Below are 10,897 nucleotides of genomic sequence, written 5' to 3'. Positions count from 1 at the left end.
ACAGTGTGCGCGCCATCCCGATGACCCAGATAAGCCGGGTAAGGGCGATGGCAGTTCGCTAGGTTTCTAAACGAGGACAAATACGCATCAGGGGCATGACGATGACGTACACTTTCCAAACCAGACACCAGGGGCGCAGCAAACCAGCAAAGGCAGCAACTATCATCGGACGCGTATAAATAAGGGGTAGACCTGATCATCACGGCCAACCCGTACAGTACCAGCAGCTGTTTTAGTAGCCAGTGCACAGCTTATACACCCGTGAGAGAGGCTAACGCCAGAGTTGAATTTGCTAGCAATTACCAAGATCAAGCCGGGGTGACGCGTCATCTTGAGAATGGCGAGAATAGGAGTGCTGCAGGCAACGTTAGTGGTAGCGTTGCTGCTCGGCGTCGGACGGGTCGAGGCGAGGCAGCAGCATGAGCAAGGTGGTCATCGTTATGGAAGGAAGAAAGGGGGGAAGTTTGAGCTGGGCTTGGGAGAGGCTCGCGAGGAGCTGCGGTCAGAGGGCGGCACCCTGCGCGTGTGGAGCGAGCGCATTGAGGCCTTCCAGAATGCGTATCTTGGCTTTGCGGAGCTCGAGCTCGAAGAGGATGGCCTCCTGTTGCCCCAATACTCCGATGCAGACAAGGTGGCCGTGGTAGTGGAAGGTATGCAGCATATGTTCATATATAGTGGCTGTGTAATTCTCTGATTTGTCATAGAATATCATGCATGCATATATAGTGGCTGTGTAATGGTCTGATTTGTTATAGAATATCATGCATGCGATGATTTTTCTGATTGTGCAGGCGAGGGATGGGTGGGTGCCGTCCTCCCTGTGCATCCTGAGTACCGTCGCCGCATGCTCATCCGCCGAGTCAGTAAGGATGATGTGATTGCCTTGCCCAAAGGTACCGTCTATTGGTGGTACAACGATGGCAAAAGGCGTCATCGGGTGCTGTGTGCTGCGGATACGGCCTTTGGAACAAGACCAGGACAGACAGTACAGGTAATACTGAATCTCTCTCTCTCTCTCTCTGGTCAGCACTGCCAAGTACATGATAAGCAATTCTCGGTCTAATTTTTGCATGGTATACGTTTTCGATTTCCTCTGTTATTCATTCTCTTGTATTTATTCCCTCGACTCTCTGTTTGCAGCAATTTGGCCTTGCTGGTGCCAAACAGGGGAGATTCGGGTCCATTCTCGATGGCTTCAAACAAGAAACCCTGGCTAGTGCTTGGGGTGTTGACGAGGGCACAGTGCGCTCGATCCTAGAGCGCCAGAGTGGTGCTGCAATTATCAGGGTAGAAAGCAAGATCACTTTCGATGAAGAGGCTTGGCGTCCACGTGACGACGCTGAGGAACGTCTGCGTTGTGAGTCTCCCCGTCGCAATGGGGACAATGACAATGAGAACGGTGCCATACAAGTGTCTGGTGACCGAACTAGCTTCCGTTACTTCGAAGAGATTAAGTACGACACACAAGCACAAGAGCCTGACATCTATGTGAGAGATGGAGGTGTGGCCCGGCTTGTGAATCGACACAAATTACCAGCATTGAGTGCAGTGGGATTCAGCGTCGCAAAGACTTGTCTGAAGTCGGTAAGCTTGGTTCAGTTCATGATGACAAACATTAGCATGGTTTTGTGTTGTAATGATCAATCAAATTGTTAATTGTTGAGATGATAAACTCTTGATTTGGGTTGTAATTATCAAATTTTGATTGTTGTGATTAATGCTGTTTGCAATTAGGAAATGTTCACTATTGTAATCAGTAAATCTTGGTTCATGAAATCGCTCCTTCTGTGATTAATGCCGATTGTACTAATCAATTGTTTGTTGTGATGATTGTTTCCTGCAGAATGCCATATTTGCTCCAGCCTTTTTCTGCAATGCGCACCAAATTATCTACATAACTAGGGGTAATGGTAGGATCGAGGTATCGACGGGTGATGGCGAGACAGCTTTCAATGAGGAGGTGCAAGAAGGATCGGTGGTGGCCATCCCGCAGTTCCACCCGGCCATCAAGGTGGCTGGCGATGAGGGGTTGGAGTGGATCAACATCATCACCTCCGACACCCCGTCCGAGAGTTTCTTGGCTGGAAGGAACTCGGTCTATCGCGGCATACCCAAGCAGGTGCTGGTAAATGCCCTGCGCGTGGATGAGGATACCTTCGACGAGCTGGTGCGGGGGCGCAAGGATGATCAGATCATATTTCCTGGTCGAGAGAAACGTGGCGGCCGCCGCCGCCCTGGCCGGCGCGAGCAAGCCGAGCAGGATGGGGGCGAGGACGGTGCGCTGCTGCAAGCGGTGGGAAAGTTCTTGGAGGCCGGGGAGCATGTCGTGAAGGACGTCCTTCCTCTTCTCACCTAAGAGCTGTGATTGGCCCCTCTTTTGCCTTTTAGGTTCGGCAGACATGCAAATGTATATAGAAACCAACTTCCTGCCTACTTTTACTGTGCTGGAGGTAGCTAGCAAGCCAGATCTCCTACATCAACCAACGATAGAAAAGTTGTATATACTGCTGGAGGAGCAATGCAAATAAGCGCACACAATTTTCCCTTTTTTTTAAAGTCGTAGAATCTTGGGACATTTCTTTGTTAGCTAATCTGCTTGCCTTGTGTCTTATGAGGGGTAGTTTTTAACGTTTTGGAGGAGTTTTTGGAGGTGTACCTTTTCAAGAGTGATCACTCATTATAAGAATCATCGAACCTTTTGTTTAAACAAGTCTCATTAAACAAATTGGTGAACGTTTTATAATGGTGTACAAAACGTGTTTTAGAATTGCTCTGGATAAAAAGGATTGTGCTTTACGAAGTCTGGGTTGCTAAAGCTACAGAGACATGCTTCCAGTCTGCAATAAAGATTTTAGAATTCTTGTGGATAAAAAGGATTGCGCTTTCCTAGCACATTGCTAGTCTCATAATAAATTTGCAACACCCCTACATTCGGCTCTCTCTACGGCTCCCTCTTAGATAGCAAAAAGCTTGTAAATAGTCCTAGATTGTTGCCCAAGTAAAATTTCCTAGCATAATAGGACCCCTTTACAAGGGAGGTCTCTTTGAGTCGGATAAAGGGGTAGAGGGACTGAGGAAGTATTAAATGAGTTGACTAGCATAGGAAGGGGTAGAGGGACAATATGCAATTCACTAGCATTGATACTCCCTTTTTTTGAGGGACAGCATGCAATTCACTAGCATTGATACTTAGAAGTATCTATTGAATGAGAGTTGAGTTGACTAGCATAGTAAGAAGGGGTAGAGGGACAGTTTGCAATTCACTAGCATTGAGACTCATTTTGAGCAACAAGCTATTTTCTAGTTACACTTAGCATGTAATATGAACTATTTGAATGAGAATAGTTACACTTAGATAGCATGTAATATGAACCTTTGAATGAGAAAATAGTTACACTTAAGATAGCATGTAATATGAACTATTGAATGAGAGTGAGTCGGAAGCAAATTTCCTAGTGTCCTAGATTGCCAAGTAACTATTGAGACTCCTTTTGAACAACAAGCTAGTAACTCTCTTTTGAGCAAAGAGCAAAAGCTTGTAAATAGTCCTAGATTGCCCAAGTAAATAGCTTGTAAGTAAAGACTCAATTGCTAGTAACTTTAAGACTCCTTTTTGTGAGAAATGCGGGATCTAGAGCATGGCAAAGGCGGAAGCTATGGAGGATGGAAGGAGAAGTGTGGACTCATGATGGAAAAGACACTGTTTGTTACACAAGTGAATTAGGTTCCAAGATTGAGACTTGGACTTATAAACACAATCTTGTGTATGTAGACAATGACATTGACACTTCACTGAAAAGAAAAGAGTACTATCATTGCATTAAGAAAAGGAAGCAAGTACAATGCTTTATAGGAAAGTAGGAAACTGCAGTAGGCACCATTGTGCATATGGGATAGGTTAGCCTGCATATCCTTGACCTTGAAGCTCCATACAAAGAGGCTGTTTAGAGAGTGTGATTGCTGATTCTCAACACCCCTTCTCAATCACAACTAAAAAGGCACAAAGTGTGTAGAGGCTATAATGAGAACCACCTGCAAAGTGTGGGCACACCACAAACATGGTAGACACCAGAGGCTGTTGCACAAAAGGCTAAGTGTGGGCACCAAAACATGATGGACATCCAGAGGCTGTAACAGGGGCCTCACAAAGTGTACAGGGACTGTAATGCCAAGTTACATAAGGAGTTTACAAAGCTTATGGCAGGAAGCATTACGGCAAGGAAATACAAGGCTTTTAAAATAGTCTATCAGAGTTATGAGAGTAGGACTGATGAGTCTTGTCCTTCCGATCCTGGTGGTCTTCATCTTCATCTTCTTCTTCCTTTGCTCCATTTTCTTCTTCTTCTTTAACTGTGACTAGATAGGCCTTTTGGGATCTCTTCCTTGCGTGGTAGAACTTCTCGGTGTGTCCGGTCCTTTTGCAGAAGTCATAGAAGAGCTGATCCTTCTTGCCTTTGTACCTGTTGCCAACATATAATGCATGCTCATCTCTAGAGGTACTTGGTTCTTCCTTAGTTTTTAGCTTCTTTTCCTCTTCTAACAGTGATGCCTGGATATCAACAAGTTCAGGATTTGGCATGTTGATTAAGGTTGTTGATACATTATTATATTCAGGAGGCAAACTCTTAAGTAGAACACCGATGCAAACATCTTCATCCATTTTAATGTTGATTCCTGCAAGTTGGGTTAGGAGTCCTTCCATGTAATTGAGATGTGTGGCAAGTGATGTGCTGGACTTCATTTCAAGCCTGAAGAACTCAATCAGGAGACCATACTTTGATGATTTAGATTGTGCACCGAACAGGGTGTCAAGTATTTTCCATGTATCCTGTGAGGTCTCACAGTTATCCACATGGTGGATATAACTGTCGTCTAGCTCCAGTTTGATAATGGCCTGGGTTCTGTCATCATTCTTTTGCCAAGTAGTTGCAAGGTCCGCGTCCCGAGGTTTCTTCTCTTTGCCATTTGTGATGGCCCAGAGACCCTTTTTCATCAAGATGAGCTTGATGCGGGTTTGCCAGGTGTGAAACCCGACTCCTTTGAATCGAGCATTTGGAGAGTCTTTTTTCATGTTGAGGTTGCAAGATCAGCAGCAAATCAACACCAGAATTCTGAGATTTTATCAGTAGAAGAGCAGAATGCAGTGTGTCAAGGGACACAGTTAGTGACAGTGTGAAAACACACTATGTCAGTGTTGATGTTGAGCTTGATTCTTCTTGTTCGGGATCGTTTGGTCGTTCTTCAATCTTCTCAGGTCCTTCCCCTCCTTGATTTGATGCTCGGTTAATGGATTGGAGTGACAGAGGCTAGGGTTGAGTGTCAGGAGTGAGAAAAAACTGAGGAAAAAAAAACTTGAGAAATTTTGGCTATGGTGGAATTAGGGTTTCTGAGACAGGGGCTTGGTTTTTCTCAGATTGCAGGAGCTATACTTGATCATTTTCAAAAAATTTTACATGCCTAGGAAGCTGACTTCATGAGCTATCAAAGCCCCATGATAATCGTCAAGATCGTGGACTGTATGAAGCACGCAGGCAGCTCGAACAGATTCGGCACAGTTCAGGACAGGTTTCCGCGATTTCCGTAATGTCGGGGTCAGGGCGCAGCAATGTGATCGATTTTTGTGCCAGGATGAAGTGCCTTGAGTAGAAGAACAACCCCCTAGAAGAAATCTAGAGTTAAAATGGCCTGGTTGAGAAGTTATTGAAGCTCCAAGTGAGGTAGGTCCTGTCTGGCTATGGCAGACACAGAGTAGAGATTGAGAATTTTCACAATGCTGAGCTTCAGATAGCCAAATGTCATAGATTGATGTGATACAGGGAAGCTTTGTGAGTTGGGGAATACTTTTCCAGAAGGAATCTCCAAGAGATTTGACCTGTGGAGTGAGATATAAGCAGCTCAATCTGACAGGGTGCTGCTGGCTATGGCTACCATGGAAGTTTCAGTGAGACTAGAGTTGGGAGATGAAGTCATGAGCTGACATTGAGCTAGATTGAGGTTGACAGGAATCAAGAGAGGTTGGAGAAGCAATGCCATGCCCAACTGGGCTCTGATACCATGTGAGAAATGCGGGATCTAGAGCATGGCAAAGGCGGAAGCTATGGAGGATGGAAGGAGAAGTGTGGACTCATGATGGAAAAGACACTGTTTGTTACACAAGTGAATTAGGTTCCAAGATTGAGACTTGGACTCATAAACACAATCTTGTGTATGTAGACAATGACATTGACACTTCACTGAAAAGAAAAGAGTACTATCATTGCATTAAGAAAAGGAAGCAAGTACAATGCTTTATAGGAAAGTAGGAAACTGCAGTAGGCACCATTGTGCATATGGAATAGGTTAGCCTGCATATCCTTGACCCTGAAGCTCCATACAAAGAGGCTGTTTAGAGAGTGTGATTGCTGATTCTCAACACTTTTGAGTAACAAGCTAGTAAGCTCAAGTGTTTTAATGATATTTAGTTATGTTTGTAATGAAGCTTGGTATATCTATTTCATAATTATTTATTGTTAGTCGTTGAGGGTTTCCTTAACCTACCCTTTTTTTCCAACCTCCTTTTCAATCAAAACCACTTCCTTTCCCTTCTTTCTCTTCTCATGTGTAATTCTCTTTCCCCTCCCTTTTTTCATTAGAGCTCCCCCTTCGCCCTCCCCTGCTTTTAAAAATTAACCCCTCCTCCCTCCCCCCTTTCTCTCACTTAGCTTCGAAAAGCCTTGAACCTCCATAGGGCTTCCTAAACCTACTATTTTTTCCAAACCTCCCTTTTTCAATCAAAACCCCTTCTCTTTCCCTTTCTCAAGTGTGTAATCTCTCCTTTTTTATTCCCCCTCCCTTTTTTCATGAAAGCTTCTCCCTCCTTTTAAAAACAAATTAAAACCCCCTCCTTTCTTTCACTTCTCTCTTTCTTTTACCCCTTAATTTTTTCCCCTCTCCCCCTCTCTCATTTGTAGGGCCTAGGTTCACTCACACACACTCTCTCAAGTCAACTTCTTTCTAAATCAAAAATCTCCCTCGGATTATTTTTTTAAATTTAAACTTTTTTAAATTAAATAATTTTATTTTTTTAAATTTTAAAGTTATTCGAACATAGTTTTTCACTGACTTTGACAGAGTGTGTGTGAGAGAAGGAGAGAAGAAGATGGAGGGGGGAAAGAGGAAAGAGGTGTCTTTCTTAACTAAACATTTTTTTTCTCCCAAGTATTGCTCTTAGGTTAGCCTAGTTTATCCACTACATGATTCTTTACTAAGTGTATCTATGATAACCAAGTTTTGGTCACTTAGAATCTTAAGGTTAGGTTAGTTTATCCACTACATGATTCTTTACTAAAAGTTTAGTGAACATCAATCTTTAGATTTAACTAAGATTGGTATATCCACTACATGATTCTCTACTCAAATGTATTGACCAAGTTTTAGTGAATGTGAGAATCTGAAGTGGTGAAAGACATCAATATTTTGGACTTATTATGATTACATAATGACCTAGTGTTTTCATTATACGAGAAAATATTTAGCAAAATGTGTTTGTATAATTAACAAATTTGTCTCACATATAGTCTTTTTTTTGTTTTAGTGATATATATTAAGTAAATAATATATTTAGCCTTAAAAGAAAAATTCAAGATCTTAATGAGCTTTGTAACTTAGCTATATGTAGCTTCCAACTACAAGCTCTTTGCAACTTAGCTATAAGTAGCTTCCAACTACAAGTGCTTAATAACTTTACAACTTAGCTATAGGTGGCTTCCAACTATCTGTTGAGATATCGAGCTCCACTCGTGATATGCCAGGGTGACCATTGTGCATTTATGTCACCGACTTGTCAGGTTGCAGATGCGGTTGGTACACCACCCATGAATAATAGCTAGATGACAACTATCCTTATCTACTCTAGTTTGTGGCTCAGTTAGTATACCACCTTAGTTAGTTGAGTTTGTTTTGAGACCCGTATATAGGGTTCTTCTATTCTATGTACTTGAGTTCTTTTTGGCTTACACAACTAAGAAGAGGAAAACTGTTTTCAGCCTCCACCTGTGTGTGTATTCCCCCATTGTGCAAGCAAGAAAGCTACAAGTGAGACTCCTTCCTTCTCTCCCACAATCTTGACATGGTATCAGATCCTTATTCGTGGTAAGGAGCACAAGAAAGCAAACCAAGTTCGCGGTGTTTTGGTAAGAGGACCAGTGTTGCTTTCATTTTCTGTTTTGGGAGCAAGTCTCTGCAGGTAGCACAACCGGAAAGTGCAAGAGTGCATTGTCTCAGATTGAGACGCCCTTCGCGGTGTAGCAAGAGGGCAATATATGTTGTGGGAGATGGCTTTAGCCTCTGGTTGCTTTGTTTTTTTGATTTGAGGCCATTTCGGGGCCTGTTTTGGAGGCGGAAGTTTTCTGCACGCACTCAGGAAAAGGCCCAGTTTTATGTTATGCGACCATTGTTCTACAGGTTGGTGAAAAGTTACTGTAGAAATTGCATCGTATGCCTGTGCGCAGAGACATTGGGAGTTAGAGAATCATCCTTGTTGCCTGTTGATGCAAAATTGTCACTAGGAAGTGACTGTGTGGTCAAATACCACTTTTGTCAGTTTTGCAGATTTGCCCTTCTGAGGCTGAAGCTGTGTTCTTTGCAGTGACAGAATTTTTTGCAGTGTTCTGTAATGGCGTCTGATTCTCTTTCACAGATTGTCACTGAAAAGCTTGACAAGAACAACTTCCAAGCATGGAAGTTTAGAATGACGAATTTCCTTATGGGAAAAGGATATTGGGAATTCGTTGCAGGAAATGAAGAAGAACTAGTTCTTCTTGATGTTCCCAATCAGCAGCAAATGCAGGCACTTAAAGCATGGCATGAGAGAGCCAGGAAAGTTATGTATTGGCTGTCTATCAGCATTTCAGACTCTATGATTGTGCATATTCAAGATGCAAGTACGCCAAAGGAGGCATGGGATACTTTGTCAAAAATGTATAGTACAAATATGCAAGCCAGGAAAATGCAGCTCAAGCAAGAGTTGCACAATGTGCAAAGAGAAAGTATGAGCATCAATGACTACCACATGAAGGTGAAGAAGATTGCAGATGCACTTGCTTCCATTGGGTCGCCAGTGGAAGATGATGATTTAGTTTCTATGACCTTGAATGGTCTAGGAAAGGTTTATGCACAGTTCCGAACATCCATTTCCGTCCGTGAAAGATTTTTTGATTTTGAGGAGTTGATTGCTCTTCTAATTTCTGAGGAGCAGAGAAATGGTGGTGCATCTTCTTCAGGAGGAACTTCAAAAGAAGCTGTCTTCTACTCAAATGCTGGAAGAGGTAGCGGCAGAGGTAGAGGAGGCCGATCTGGAGGCTGTGGTAGAAATCAGAATATGCAGCAAACTCAAGAAAATCAGTCCTATGGAGGAGGACGTGGTAACTCTAGAGGCAGGGGGAGCCAAAGAGGTCGTGGTGGATGGCAAAGAGGCCAAAATACAAACAATAATGTTGAATGCTACTACTGTGGTAAAATGGCACTACAAGATATAGACCTTATACCGACGTTTAAAGCGACAAAAATACAAACAACAAAATTTGCCCCCGTCGTCGCAAAAAGCTTCGTTATTGAAGACGCCATAGAAACATTGCTATTGGCGTCGCTATATGCGTCGCATATAGCGACGCAACTAGTAAATTTGCTGTTGAGATATCGAGCTCCACTCGTGATATGCCAGGGTGACCGTTGTGCATTTATGTCACCGACTTGTTAGTTGCAGATGCGGTTGGTACACTGCCCATGAATAATAGCTAGATGACAACTATCCTTATCTACTCTAGTTCGTGGCTTAGTTAGTATGCCACCTTAGTTAGTTGAGTTTGGTTTGAGACCCATATATAGGGTTCTTCTATTTCTTTGTATAAGAGTTCTTTTGGCTTACACAACTAAGAAGAGGAAAACTGTTTTCAGCCTCCACACCTGTGTGTGTATTCCCATTGTGCAAGCAAGAAAGCTACAAGTGAGACTCTTTCCTTCTCTCCCACAATCCTGACATGGTATCAGAGCCTTGTTCGTGGTAAGGAGCTCAAGAAAGCAAGCCAAGTTCGCGGTGTTTTGGTAAGAGGACCAGTGTTGCTTTCATTTTTCTGGTGTGGGAGCAAATCTCTGCAGGTAGCACAACCGGAAAGTGTAGGAGTGCATTGTCTCAGGTTGAGACGCCTTTCGTGGTGAAGCAAGAGGGCAGTATATGCTTCACCGTGAAGTTTTTTTTATTTGAGGCCAATTCAGGGCCTGTTTTGGAGGCGGAAGTTTTCTGCACGCACTCAGGAAAAGACCCTGTTTTATGCTGTGCGACCACTGTTCTACAGGTCGGTGAAAAGTTACCATAGAAATTGCATCGTATGCTTGTGTGCAGAGACATTGGGAGTTACAAAATCATCCTTGGTTCTTGTTTATGCAAAATCGTCACTAGGAAGTGACTGTGTGGTCAAATACCACTTTCGCCAGTTTTGCAGATTTGCCCTTGTGAGGGTGAAGCTGTGTTTTTTGCAGTGACAGAATTTTTTGCAGTGTTCTGTAATGACGTTTGATTCTCTTTCACAGATTGTCACTGAAAAGCTTGACAATAATAACTTCCAAGCATGGAAGTTTAGAATGAGGAATTTCCTTATGGAAAAAGGATATTGGGAATTCGTTGCAGGAAATGAAGAAGAACCAGTTCTTCCTGATGTTCCCAATCAAAGAAAAGTTTGGGTGTATTTTATGAAAAAGAAAAGTGAAGTTTTTGGGCATTTCAAAACTCTTAAAGCTATCGTTGAAAAAGAAACAGGCCTGCAAATAAAATGCCTAAGGTCAGATGGAGGGGGAGAGTACCTCTCAAATGAGTTTGCAAGGTTCCTACAGGAGCATGGCATAAAGCAGCAATATTCATGCA

General features: G+C 43.0%; 1 protein-coding gene across 1 annotated transcript; it reads left to right on the top strand.

The window, feature by feature from the left end:
• Positions 1–267: 267 nt before the first annotated feature.
• On the top strand, positions 268–2,535 carry LOC148040898 (legumin B-like). The gene is made up of 4 exons (XM_087687236.1): positions 268–650; positions 792–991; positions 1,141–1,584; positions 1,844–2,535. The coding sequence occupies exons 1-4, from the start codon at positions 338–340 to the stop codon at positions 2,354–2,356; spliced, it is 1,470 nt and encodes a 489-aa protein (XP_087543362.1). The 5' UTR covers positions 268–337; the 3' UTR covers positions 2,357–2,535.
• The last annotated feature ends 8,362 nt before the right edge of the window (positions 2,536–10,897 follow it).

This window comes from Lygodium microphyllum, chromosome 1, assembly GCF_053477565.2.
Source record: "Lygodium microphyllum isolate KBCC chromosome 1, Lygodium_microphyllum_v1.1.10, whole genome shotgun sequence".
Classification (NCBI taxonomy): Eukaryota; Viridiplantae; Streptophyta; class Polypodiopsida; order Schizaeales; family Lygodiaceae; genus Lygodium; species Lygodium microphyllum.
This window is presented reverse-complemented; position numbering and strand designations above follow the sequence as displayed.